General features: G+C 48.8%; 1 protein-coding gene across 1 annotated transcript in view; it reads right to left on the bottom strand.

Moving 5' to 3' along the window:
• Positions 1 to 301: 301 nt before the first annotated feature.
• Positions 302 to 13,811, bottom strand: part of LOC140393037 (interferon-induced protein with tetratricopeptide repeats 5-like) — a 38,628-nt gene continuing 25,118 nt past the window's right edge. Inside the window, exon 3 of the mRNA XM_072478982.1 lies at positions 302 to 3,358. Within this exon, the coding sequence (XP_072335083.1) occupies positions 1,885 to 3,358 (1,474 nt within the window). The 3' untranslated portion in view covers positions 302 to 1,884. The remainder of the gene's footprint in view (positions 3,359 to 13,811) is intronic.

Below are 13,811 nucleotides of genomic sequence, written 5' to 3'. Positions count from 1 at the left end.
ACCAATATTGATGAGTTCTGTTGTGAACACCTGTGTCTGCATTGATAAAGTTTGAATTATTTTCAATCTTATATACTCTTAGCTTTCATCGCATCGCAGTATTTTCCATTTAGCCGAGAAGGCGACAATTTGTAGTTTGTGTCTGAGTTTCTCTGTGTTTACCAGAATGAAATATTATTCGTAAAAATGTACACAAGTGGCCAAAAACCTCAACTTTCAGAAAGTGACTTGCAGATTTTATTCCCAAAGTCTTCTGTACCTCACGAGCAGTTTGTGTTCACACAGGACAATAACACAAAAATAATTTTAGCCAGTTTCATTTTATTGGTTATTTTAACATTCAAACTCATTCAGTACAATTATAATTGATATCTGTTAAGAAAATGAGTATTAGCAGCCATAAGTTTTATTCTTTTTCACCCACTTTCACCCATTTTTATATCCTTTAGACTTCCCCCAGTTACTGCTTCCCCCCTCAGTGAGATGGTACAGCCTGTAGAAAATGGTCTTTCCCGGGTATTGTCCAGGCTGCTCTTTGTTGGCCAATGAGGGACTCCGATGGTTTGATGGAAAGTTGGTGAAGTTGTCAATTTACAGGTAGTGAGACTCCCAGTGACAGAGGCTGAGATCTGAATGAACGCTCTGGATGGGAGTCCGATCGTCTGTCAGCAAATCCTCACAGCAACAGAATCGAGCTGTTGATTTATCTGAAGAGTCTGCAGTGATTGTTGACCCTTTCTCCGCTGTCACAGATGGAAAGTCTTTCACCCAATGGGGAACGTTCCTGTGAAGAGGCAGCAAGTGAAAGATAGGGTGGCAGAGTGATTTGTTATACCCTCTGTGGCTGGATTGGATATTGTTATTACACCATCATTATCATAAAAACACCATAAAATACACACTCAAGGTACACTGAAAGTTATTGTAACAGTTGTTATAATGTTTTCCCATTAAAATCATGAAACAGATGAAGCTCCAAACAAAAGATACTTTTCATCTACATTTGGACATCAGTTTACATCTATCTCCCAGTTATTTAGGTTATATTAGAATTTGATGGAAGAGGGCAGCTAGGTGGGGCAGTGGTAGCACTGCTGCCTTACAGCACCGAGGTCCCAGGTTTGATCCCGGCTCTGGGTCACTGTCCGGATGGAGTTTGCACATTCTCCCCGTGTTTGCTTGGGTTTCGCCCCCACAACCCAAAGATGTGCAGGGTAGGTGGATTGGCCACGCTAAATTACCCCTTGGGAAAAAAAATGAATTGGGCACTCTAAATTTTAAAGAATTGTTGAAAAAAAAACAATTTGATGGAAGTGATTTTAAATGTACCCACTCGGTAAAATTGGGTTAAACTGCTCACCCAAAGTGGGCGTGGACCTCAGTAACATACAGGGACTGGGTTCTTGTGACATCATTGGGCACCGACTGCGCTGCCAATTCTGTCCTGAACCCAGAGCCAGAATCTGCAGAAATCCCCTCAGCACTCACCCAAACCCCATCTGGAGTTACAATCAGACCCATGTTAAGCTGATTATTGTTTTAAGCAAGTTTGCATAATTTACAAAGAATTATTGTGGCTCTGTCCAATTGGTTCAATTATCGCTAATCACCCAAATCCTTTCTAATTTTGCTCCTTTTCGCACTCAGTAAACACTCTAAGGATATGGAAATAAATGCAGTTTGGTTCGTTTGCCAGTATGGTTAATATTTCTGAATGAAGCACAGGGATTTAGAATAATTACAATAAGATTATTGGTTGAAAATTAAACACACACAAAATACTCATTTGAAAGAAGGTGCAATCAGAATATGAATCAAAATGTAGCCAAGTAAACCTGTTATTAGATCAGGGTAATGAATACATTTTTCAAAATGTATTTAGTTTTAGTTGGGAAAGTCATTGTCGGCCTCGATGGAAAGGTGTAATTCAAAAAGAGCACTTAGATATTCTTCATTGCCAGGATCGAACTCCAAGGCCTTTTCAAAGCATTTAATAGCTTCACATACCTCACCATTCAGCTGGTGCATTGACCCAAGTAAAGCATAAGCCCTGCTTTCTCGAGGATTGCAGCGAATTTGTCTTGCTGCTATCATCTCCAACTTGTCTCGGCATCGTTTCTGTTGTATTGAGTCATAATTGACTTTCATTCCTTCCAGAAAATGGGTGATGGCATTTGATTCCGATCCCAAGTGATTTTGTTCAAAGAGCCCAGCCTGTAAACAGATTGCCTGCTTATTTTCTGGACGTGTACCCTGCAATGTCAGGAGATGGTTGTAGATCTCCTTCGCTTTGTCATATTCTTCATTTATTGCACAGATTTCTGCAAAATCCAGGTGCACTTTAATAGATGTTAATGGTCGATTCTCTATTGCCTTTTGAAAATGAAACTTGCATTTCTTAATCAAATCATTCCTCAGCTGAAAAGCAGGATTGTGAGGATCTCTGCTGCCTGGATTTGTAATCAGTGGATTCAGTTTGGTTCTGTAACACTGACCTATTTGATGGTGTAAGAAGGTAGAGTGTGGGGTCGCTTCCAATCCTTTGTTCAACAGCTCCACAGCTTTTTCCACATCTCTTTGAAATCTGTAAAACTTTGCTGCGTAACGAAGCACATATGGATTATCAGGGGAGTGATCCAATGCTTGTTTAACTAATTTGAGTGCCTCCTCCTTCTGTTTGGACTGTCGTAGATTTAGAGCCAGCAACACCTTGGCCTCAGAGTGATGAGGATCAAGCTCCAGCACACGTCTCCACTGCTTCACAGATGTACTGTGACTTCTACTCTCTGGGGTACCAGAAAACCCTTCCAGACGAGACAGAACAGTCGCATATCCAACATTCCATTCAATAATATCTGGATCTTCCTCCAGAGCCTTTTTAAAACATTCCTTTGCTTCTTCATAATATTGAGCTGCAGAACTCAGCAGTGACCAACCCTTCTCCCCGTACACTTCAGGTATCATTGCGGTGTACCGAGAGGCATCAGGAAATTGTTTACAGATCCTCTCCAGTTTGTCGAGGTAGGACTGAGCCTCTGTCAGTTGTCCCATGTGATAATATACCCAGGCATAGTTTCCATAGGTGATGATGATTCTTTTATCAAATTCATCTGCATGATTCTCCCTCAGAATTCTTTCAGCTGTGCTTAAGTTTTGAATCGCCTCCTCACAGTTTCCTTGCAGACAGTTTACAAAAGCGAGATGGTTGTAAGACCTGGCTTGATAGTCCACACCAAGATCTATTGAATCTTGTAATCTTTGCTTTATATCGACCAGGTCAATGTTTTCTCTCTGTGGAGCCCACGTGAAGTGGCATTGAAGCTGATTGAGCTCCACTTTCAACAAATCCTGTGTGTTACTGCAAGACAAAAAAAAAAATTTACAATCCACCTTGTCTGAAGCTTGAACTTGTCCATGTTTCACATTTGACTCTTGGAATCAATTCAAACCCAGGCCTTTATGGTTCACACTAAATTACACAGTGTGAATATTTAGCAATGGTGCAGCATCATATCAATCGATTTATATTCCAGGGCTCTGCTGGTGATTCTCAACATTGAAATTACAAGTGAATCATTGTTAATATTTTTGGTGTCAAGTATCCTGTGTATAGACTCAAAACCCACTCACCTACACAGAGTTGAAGTCTGGTGATTTGCTGAATGAGCCAGCTACTGAGGTTAAAATTTCTGATCAGTGGCTTTGAGAGCAACTGAAATAATCGGGCGTGCTTCTCCGTCCCGCCACGCAGATTTCTAGTTCAGCAAGCCGTCGGGATGCTCCGTTTCGCTGGCTGGTCAATGGGGTTTTGCATTGTGGAGCAGCCCCACGCTGTCGGGAAACCTCCGGGCTGCCGGCAAAACGGAGCATCCCGACGGCGGAGAATCCAGCCCATCATTTCAGAGACCAGAGAATCAGCAGAAAATCGTACATCCAGGAAAACATACAAACTCAACACAATCACCCGAGGCCAGAATTGAACCCGGGTCCCTGGAGCTGTGATGCAGCAGTGCTAACCACTGTGCCGTGGTGCGGCGTCAGGGCTGCTACCCACTGCACCACAAGACCTCCATTGCTAAATTGATTCCTTTGCAATTTGGAAAAAGGGAGCCTCACACACAGCTCTTTGAGGAAATGCCTGTTTTAGGTGGTCATGACAACACAAAGGCTTTGACAAAGGGTCATCCGGACTCGAAACGTTAGCTCTTTCCTCTCCCTGCAGATGCTGCCAGACCTGCTGAGATTTTCCAGCATTTTCTTTTTGACAACACCAATCATTGCCTCACCTTCCTGTGCTGTATTGAGGGAGTTGCTGAGTTTTTGCTGCGATGTTGAAGCAAGGCTCCAATTGTCCTTTCAGATGGATGACAAGGGTTCCGTGGAAATACTCAATGAAGAAGCTGTGATGTCTCCCCAGTGTCCTGGCCAACATTTACCCCTGAAACCAACTCCACTAAAATAAATCATCTAGTCATTTTCACATTGCTATTTGTGGGAGCTTTCTTTGTGAAAATTGGCTATATTACTTCCGACATAGCACCAGTGACAACACTTCAGAAATACCTCATTGGTTGTAAACTGCTTTGCGATTGTGAAATACTTTGTATAAATACCAATTTTTCTTTAATTATTAACATCCTGAAACATTATCAGACATATACAAGAAGGAACATGGGATTTAGAACTATGACACACTTTGTATTTTAAAAACAGTACCTGCTTCACAAATGAATAACAGTAATAAAAGTCCAGATATTCCAGTCAGAGGCGCAGTGCCGGCCCACTCGCCATTTTAGGCGGAATCTCTGCACTTTCCGGTGTTGGCTGCTGTTAAAATCCGATAATGAATAGAATTGGGTGCTCAAGTGTCGAGTTTAATTCCAATGAAGACTTGGCCCCATTTTTCATCATGACCTGAAGACATGTCCCTTCATTCCTGACTTTAGTTCATTGTCTGAGGCTGTTTGTAACCAGAAATGCCAACCTCTACAGCTGCACAGCCTCACAACCTGATAATGTTCAACACCTAGACCCTCCAACAATGAGAGGGATGAGCATCATCAAGAATTGAAAGGAGAGTTGGGCGGCACGGTGGCACTGCTGCCTCACGGCGCAGAGGTCCCAGGTTCGATCCCGGCTCTGGGTCACTGTTGTGAGCCAGGGTTTAGAGAACCCCAAAGTGTATCATGGAGTTCACCTGACCCACAACTTTTACTAGATTGTGGTATGGGGAGCACACGGCCCACTCTACAGGTGTGGTACAACAGAAATGGAAAAGTATTTTTTAAAGCAAAACAATGTTTATTCTATGAACTCAAGTTAACCTTTTTAAAACATACAGTGAACATCTTAGCAAGCATTAATTCAAACACAACCCCCAAAGAATACAACACTAAGTAATCCTTAAGCTGTCCTTTTAACATCCATAAGACTTTTAAAAAAACTTTTAACAGAAGCACAGCAGGTTAAAGTCACTACTGAGAGCAGTTATTAGTTTTAAATCACCAAAGGGTCGTTTTACATTCTTTAGATTACAGAGAGAGAGACTAATACCACTTTTGGCTGTGACTGCAGCTATCCGGCTCTGAAAAACTAAACTAACGCACACCCTGCAGCAAACAGCCTAAAACGAAAATAAAAAGCAGATGGACAGCCCAGCTCCACCCACTCACTGACATCACTGCAGTAATAAGCATCTATTTCTTAAAGGTACTCTCATGACAGATATTTTGAGACTTCCGGTTGCGGCTATGCGGAGCCCAGCCGCACGTTCGGCAGCTCCCGCTAGAAACGGACTTTTGGGCTCTTTTTAGGGCCCTCAACAGTACTATTTCGATGATTCCCAGTGTGAGAAGGGGACAGCAATATTCTCCCGGCACTGTATAGATTAGACCAGGCGTTGAGCGGTGAAAAAAGTGGAATTGGAGCAGAAAAAGGTGCGAGGGAGGAAGACCAAGATGGCGGCAGGTGGAGAGCAGGCAGCATGGGTGCAGTGGTCACAGGAGCAGCAGGAGTTTCTGCAGCGCTGCTTCGCAGAGCTGAAGGCAGAGCTGCTGGAGCCGATGAAGGCGTCAATTGACAAGCTGCTTGAGACTCAGATGGCCCAAGGGGCGGCCACCTGGGAGGTCCGGCAAAAGGTCTCAGATAATGAGGACGAGACCTTGGGCCTGGCGGTGAAGGTGGAGGCGCACCAGGCGCTCCATAAGAAATGGCAGGCGAAGTTTGAGGACATGGAGAACCGGTCGAGAAGAAAGAATCTGCTGATTCTGGGTCTCCCAGAGGGGCTGGAAGGATCGGATGTCGGAACCTACGTGGTCACCATGTTGAACACGCTGATGGGCGCGGGGGCCTCCCAGTGGCCCCTGGAGCTGGAGGGGGCCCATCAAGTGCTGACGAGGTGGCCCAAGCCAAGCGAGCCGCCGCGGGCATTACTGGTGCGTTTCCACCATTTTGTGAACAGAGAATATGTCTTAAGGTGGGCCAAGAAAGAGCGGAGCAGCACATGGGAGAACTCAGAGGTCCGGAGTTATCAGGGGGATGGTTAGGACTGTTGTGTCGTGTTTTGGGGGGATTGTGCTGTTGGTTGGGCAATATTTCTTCTCTGCCTGTCGGGTGGGTTCGTAGGGGGAGGCAGGTAAAAGCCTGTGGGCGTTGGCGGCTGGAAATGGAGATGGGGAGCTGCGGGGTGGTGGGTGGGTGGGGGGGGGGGGGGGTGGGGGGAGGAGGCCCGAGCTGGGGGAATTGGGACTGGGCCTGGAAAGGGAGCTGCGCCAGAGGAGGCGGGGCCGGGTGGGTGGAAAGCGCGGGCTTTTTCCCGCGCTAAGGGTGAAAGGGGGTGGGGTCGGGGGAGGCGAGAGCCCGTTGACGGACAGGAGAGGGAGGGGGACTCCCCCATTGAGGGGTGGTCGCTGGAGTGACGGGAGTGGCCGGGGTCAGCAGGAGTCGGCTGACTCACGGGAGTGCAATGGGGGGAGCAATGCTGCTAGGGGGAGACCTAGCTGGAGGAGGGGGGGTCGGGTTGCTGCTGGAATGGCCAAAGGGGAGCTGGAGTCTGTAGAGGAGGTCGGGGCGGGGGTCTGCCGCTGGGGGAACGGGAAGTGCGGGGGGCGCGGTCACGTGGCTGGCCGAGAAAGGGTTATGGCTAATCGGCGGGGAGGGGGGCAGCCCCCTGATCCGGCTGATCACCTGGAATGTAAGAGGCCTGAACGGGCCGGTCAAACGGGCCCGTGTGTTCGTGCACCTGAAGGGGCTGAAGGCAGATGTGGTCATGCTCCAGGAAACGCATCGGTGGGTGGCAGATCAGGTAAGGCTAAGAAAGGGGTGGGTAGGGCAGGTGTTCCATTGGGGTTGGCTGCAAAAAATCGGGGGGGTGGCGATTTTGGTGGGGAAGGGGGTGTCGTTTGAGGCATTGAGCATCATGGCAGACAATGGAGGTAGGTATGTGATGGTGAGTGGTAAGCTGCAGGGGTTACGGGTGGTCTTGGTAAATGTATACACCCCGAATTGGGACGATGCAGGGTTCAGGCGGCACATGGTGGGCCGGATCCCGGACTTGGAGACAGGGGCCTTGATAATGGGGGGGGACTTCAACACGGTGCTGGATCCGGCATTGGATCGCTCTCAGTCTAGGGAGGGCAGGAGGCCTGCGGCGGCCAAGGCGCTGAGGGCGTTTATGGACCAGATGGGAGGGGTGGATCCATGGAGGTTTGCGAGGCCGGGGGCCAGGGAATTCTCATTCTTCTCCCATGTTCATAAGCCCTACTCTCGGATTGACTTTTTTGTAATGAGCAGGGCGCTGATTCCGAGGGTGGAGGACACGGAGTATTCAGCGATAGCCATCTCTGACAATGCCTCGCATTGGGTGGACCTAGAGCTGGGGGAGTGGAGGGACCAGCGCCCGCTTTGGCGCTTGAAGGTGGGGTTGTTAGCGGACGAGGAGGTGAGTGGGCGGGTCCGGGGGTGTATGGAAAGGTACCTGGATGCCAATGATAATGGGGAGGTGCAGGTAGGGGTGGTCCGGGAGGCGCTGAAGGCAGTGATCAGGGGTGAGTTGATCACCATTGGGGCCCACAGAGAGGGGAAGGAGAGGAGAGAGAGGGAGAGGCCAGTGGGGGAGATGGTAAGGGTGGATAGAAGGTATTCAGAGGCCCCCGAGGAGGGACTACTCAAGGAGCGACGAAACCTCCAGGCCGAGTTCGACCTGTTGACCACCAGGAAGGCGGGGGTGCAGTGGAGGAAGGCGCACGGGGCGGTGTACGAGTATGGAGAGCAGGCTAGCCGGATACTGGCACACCAGCTTCGGAATCGGGAGGCAGCGAGGGAGATCGGGGGAGTTAGGGATGGAGGGGGGAGCAGGTTGCGAAGTGTAGTGGGTATTAATGGGGTTTTCAGGGACTTTTACGAGTGACTGTATCGGGCTGAGACCCCATCGGAGGAGGGAGGGGTGAGTCGCTTCCTGGACCGGCTGAGGTTCCCGAGGGTAGAGGAGGGGCAGGTGGCGAGGCTGGGGGCGCCGGTTGGGTTGGAGGAACTGGTCAAGGGACTGGGGAGTGTGCAAGCGGGGAAGGCACCGGGGCCAGATGGGTTCCCGGTGGAATTCTATAGGAAGTACGTGGACCTGTTGGGCCCGCTGCTGGTAAGGACTTTCAACGAGGCAAGGGAGGGGGGGCCCTGCCCCCGACGATGTCTTGGGTGCTGATTTCTCTAATTCTGAAGCGGGACAAGGACCCTGTACAGTGCGTGTCGTATAGGCCGATTTCACTCCTCAATGTGAATGCAAAACTGCGAACAAAGGTATTGGCCATTAGGATTGAGGACTGTGTTCCGGGGGTCATACACGACGATCAGACGGGTTTTGTGAAAGGGAGGCAGTTGAATACCAACGTACGTAGGCTCCTGAATGTAATTATGATGCCGGCGGTGGAGGAGGAGGCGGAGATAGTGGCGGCTATGGACGCGGAGAAGGCCTTTGATAGGGTGGAGTGGGGGTACCTGTGGGTGGTGTTGAGGATGTTTGGGTTCGGGGAGGGGTTCATCAGCTGGGTGAGGTTGCTGTACGAGGCCCTGGTGGTGAGTGTGGCCATGAACAGGAGGAGGTTGGAATACTTCCGGCTATACCGAGGGACGAGGCAGGGGTGTCCTCTATCCCCCCCTGCTCTTTGCGCTGGTGATTGAGCCCCTGAGAGGGTTGGTGTGGGGGTGAGGAACACCGGGTATCGTTGTATGCGGACGATCTGCTATTGTATGTGGCGGACCCGGTGGGGTGATTGCCGGAGGTGATGCAGATCCTTAGAGAGTTTGGGGATTTCTCCGGGTATAAGCTGAACATGGGGAAGAGCGAGGTGTTCGTGGTGCACCCGCGAGACCAGGAAAGGGGGATTGGTGAGCTTCTGCTAAAAAGGGCAGAAAGAAGTTTTAGATACCTGGGGGTTCAAGTGGCTAGGTGCTGGGGGGCCCTGCATAAGCTCAACTTAACGAGGCTGGTGGAGCAAATGGAGGAGGAGATCAAAAGGTGGGATATGCTGCCGCTCTCCCTGGCGGGTAGGGTGCAGTCGGTTAAAATGACGGTGCTCCCGAGGTTTTTGGTTTTGTTTCAGTGCCTCCCCATCCTGATCCCTAAGGGCTTCTTTAAGCGGGTTAACAGGAATATTATGGGGTTCGTATGGGCGATGAAGACCCCAAGGGTGAGAAGGGTGTTCTTGGAGCGGATCAGGGGGAGGAGGGGGGTTAGCTTTGCCAAACATATGTGGGTACTATTGGGCTGCCAACGTGGTGATGATACGTAAGTGGGTAATGGAGGGGGAGGGGCGGCGTGGAAGAGGCTGGAGATGGCGTCCTGTGTCGGCTGCCGCTTCCTCCGATGAGGTACACCACGAGCCCGGTGGTAGCGGCGACCCTCAAAATCTGGCGGCAATGGAGATGCTATAGGGGGGCGGTGGGGGCTTCGATGTGGTCCCCGATACAGGAGAACCATCGGTTTGTCCCGGGGAAAATGGATGGGGGGTTCCTGAGTTGGCACAGGGCAGGTATTAGGAGGATGGGGGACCTGTTCATAGACGGGAGGTTTGCGAGCCTTGGCGAGCTGGAGGAGAAATTCGGGCTCCCCCTGGAAATGCTTTCAGATATATGCAGGTAAGGGGGTTCGTTAGGCGACAGGTGGTGGGGTTCCGCTGCTGCCGGCACGCAGGTTCTAGGTCAAGGTGCTTTCGGGGGTGTGGGTTGGAGAGGGTAGGATCTCGGCAATTACCAGGTGATGCAGGAGGACGAGGAGGCCTCTGCGGAGGAGTTAAAAGGTAAGTGGGAGGAGGAGCTGGGGGAGCAGATCGACAAGGGTATGCGGGTGGATGTCCTGGGAAGGGTAAACTCTTCCTCCTCTTGCGCGAGGCTCAGCCTGATACAATTTAAGGTGCTGCACAGGGCGCACATGACCGGGACAAGGCTAAGCCATTTTTTTGGCAGTGAGGACAGATGTGCAAGGTGTTCGGGGAGCCCAGCAAACCACACCCACATGTTCTGGGCATGTCCAGCGTTGGAGGAGTTCTGGAGCGGCGTAGCGAGGGCGGTGTCAAGGGTAGTGAATTCCAGGGTTAGGCCTAGCTGGGGGCTCGCAATATTTGGGGTGTCGGACGAGCCGGGAGTGCAGGAGGCAAAAGAGGCCAGTATTCTGGCCTTTGCGTCCTGGTGGCCCGGCGAAGGATTCTGCTTCAGTGGAAAGATGCGAGGCCCCCAAGCGTGAAATCCTGGATTAACGACATGGCAGGGTTTATTAAATTGGAGAAGGTGAAATTTGCCTTAAGGGGATCTGTGCAAGGGTTCTTCAAGCGGTGGCAGCCGTTCCTAGACTTCCTGGCAGAGCGTTAGGAGATGGTCAGCAGCAACAGCAACCCGGGGGGGGGGTAAATTCGTGTCTGGTAGGGGATGCACTATTGTTTACTGTTTAACATTTATTTGGTTTATTTGTTTATTTCTGCTCTTTTGTTTTTGTTGTTTTATTATGTGTGTAAAGGGGGTGGGTTCTATTTTTCTGGTGTGATAATCTGTGAAAAGTTTTGAATAAAAATTATTTTAAAAAAAACAAATAAACTACAGATATTTTTGTACACACCCATTTTCAACGCCCATTTCTTAAAGGTACTCTCACATGACAGTCACCGTCCACATGGAGTTTGCACATTCTCCCCATGTTTGCATGGGTTTCGCCCCACAACCCAAAGATGTGCAGGATAGTTGGATTGGCCACGCTAAATTGTCCCTTAATTGGAAAAAAATATTGGGTACTCTTAATTTATTTTAAAAAAAGAATTGAAGTGAGGGGGATGAGTATTGTGAGGGAATGAGGGGAGATGAGCATTGTCTGAGTGATTGGGGGGGTAAGTATTGTCAAGGATTGGGGTATGTATTGTCAGGGATGGGGGTGAGCATTATCAGGGAGTGAGTGCGGGGGCTAATGAGCATTCTCAGGTAGTGAGGGGGGGGTGAGTATTATTGGGGTGAGGCTGACCATTGTCAGGGAATGAGGGGGGGTGAGAGTTGTAAGGGAGTTGGGGTGGGGTGGTGAGCATTGGCAGGGAGTTGGGGGGTTCTCATGGGATGTGGGTGTTGCTGGCTGGGACATTTAAGGTCAACCTCATTGCTGCACACATGTAGGCCAGATCAGGAAAGGACGGAAGGGTGAATACATTTTAATAATAATAATCGCTTATTGTCACAAGTAGGCTTCAATAAAGTTACTGTGAAAAGCCCCTAGTCGCCACATTCCGGCGCCTGTTTGGGGAGACTGGTGCAGGAATTGAACCTGCGCTGCTGGCCTTGTCCTGCATTATAAGCCAGCTGTTTAACCCACTGTGCTAAACCAGTTTGGAGGTGGGAGGTGAGTATTGTTGGGGGGTTACGGTGAATATTTTTGGGGGTTAGAGTGAATATTTTCGGGGGGATGGGGAATATTTTTGGGGTTTGGATGAATATTTCTGGGAGATAAGTGTGAATATTTTTTGGGGGGGTAGGGTGAATATTCTTTTGGGGGTAGGGTGAGTATTTTGGGGGATGGTAAATATTATTGGGGGATTAGGGTGAATATTTTTGGGTGGTAGGGTGAAGATTTTGGGGTTATGGTAAATATTTTGGGGTAGGGTGAATATTGTTTGGGGATGAGGGTGAATATTTTTTGGGTGGTAGGGTGAGTATTTTTTGGTGGGTAGGGGGTGAGCATTGTTGGGGTTGCCCTGGGTATTTGAGGCTTTGACACTCCCGCTGATCCACTTGGAGCTGTGCTCCTGAGCATGTTCTACATCTCCTGGGAAAAGCTCTAAGAGAATGTGTGTGAAAACCAGGGTGGGCCAAACAGCTGAAAATCTGTGTGGTTCTAGCCATCTGATCTCACTGTCATCGAGAATCAACCAGAGCAGACCCGAGGCAGGGGATAACCGACCATCGGAGGTTTAAATTTTCCATCTGATTACCGTGCAGGTGTGTGCGTCGGGACTTTCTCTGGGTCCTGAGGCACATCAGCAACTTAAACTGAAATATTCAGCACTCCCCTTAGAAACATAGAAACTAGGCGCTACTCGCAGAAATATACTTTTCACTGTACCTTGGTACACGTGACAATAAACAAATCCAATCATACACCGATAGAAAAGTTTGCAATCAGTTTTTATGTTCCCCGCAAGCTTATTCTCGTATTCTATTCCCCCTTTTTCAATCAATCTCTTGGTCCTCCATTGCTGAAACTGCTCCCGATTCTCCGCCTGTTGTTTTTCTTGGCCAATTTGCATGCTTCTTCCTTGGATCGAATCCAATCTCTAATTTCCCTGGTAAGCCATGGTTTGGCCATCTTTCTGTTTTACTTTTGCACCAGACAGGAATTGTTTCAGTTCACCCAGGCCCCCCTTGAATCTTTGCTAATGCCAATCCACCATCATTCCATTAAGGAATGATTACAAATAAATCATAGCCAACTCTAGCCTCATATCATCATAGTTTTCTTTATTAAGATTCAGGACCCTAGTCTCAGAATCAATCACAATGATGAAAAATGTTATCATGTTAGGGTTGTTCATCCGCAATGGGTGTCACACAACTAGATTGCCAATTATTCCTTTCTCATGATGCAATACCCAATCTAGGATTAAACAACACCCAGTCTAGAATTATTAGTGATTATCACTAACTCCACTCACACTGTCCGTTCCTATAAAGATTTGTTTCCCTGTGTAGACTCCCAATCCAACCATTCTTCACATTCCAATCTGTAATTATCTTGCAATTGTGTCTCTCCTTTATATGCTGTGATTGTGAATCTGCCTCAATTCACCTGATGAAGGAGCAGCGCTCCAAAAGCTTGTGACTTCAAATAAACCTGTTGGACTTTAACCTGGTGTTTTGAGACTTCTTATTGTGCCCACCCCAGTCCAGAGCCGGCATCTCCACATCAGTCTAGAATGCCCTGTCCTCCAATAGGTTCCTCAATGTATTGGTCCAGAAAACCATCCAGTACACACTCCAGGAATTCCTCCTCCACAGTATTGTGATCTTTTGATTTGCCCAATCTATATGCAGATTAAAATCACCCATAATTACAGACGTTCCTTTATCGCTTGCATCTCACGGGCGGCATGGTAGCACAATGGTTAGCACTGTTGCTTCACAGCGCCAGGGTCCCAGGTTCAATTCACGGCTTGGTTCACTGTCAGCGTGGAGTTTACACGTTCTCTCCGTGTCTGCATGGGTTCCTCCGGGTGCTCCGGTTTCCTCCCACAAGTCCCGAAAGATGTGCTGTTAGGTGAATTGGACATTCTGAATTCTCCCTCAGT

Source organism: Scyliorhinus torazame, chromosome 16 (genome assembly GCF_047496885.1).
Source record: "Scyliorhinus torazame isolate Kashiwa2021f chromosome 16, sScyTor2.1, whole genome shotgun sequence".
In the NCBI taxonomy this organism is placed as follows: domain Eukaryota; kingdom Metazoa; phylum Chordata; class Chondrichthyes; order Carcharhiniformes; family Scyliorhinidae; genus Scyliorhinus; species Scyliorhinus torazame.
Note: the sequence above shows the minus strand (reverse complement) of the source record. Positions and strands in the feature narration are given on the sequence as shown.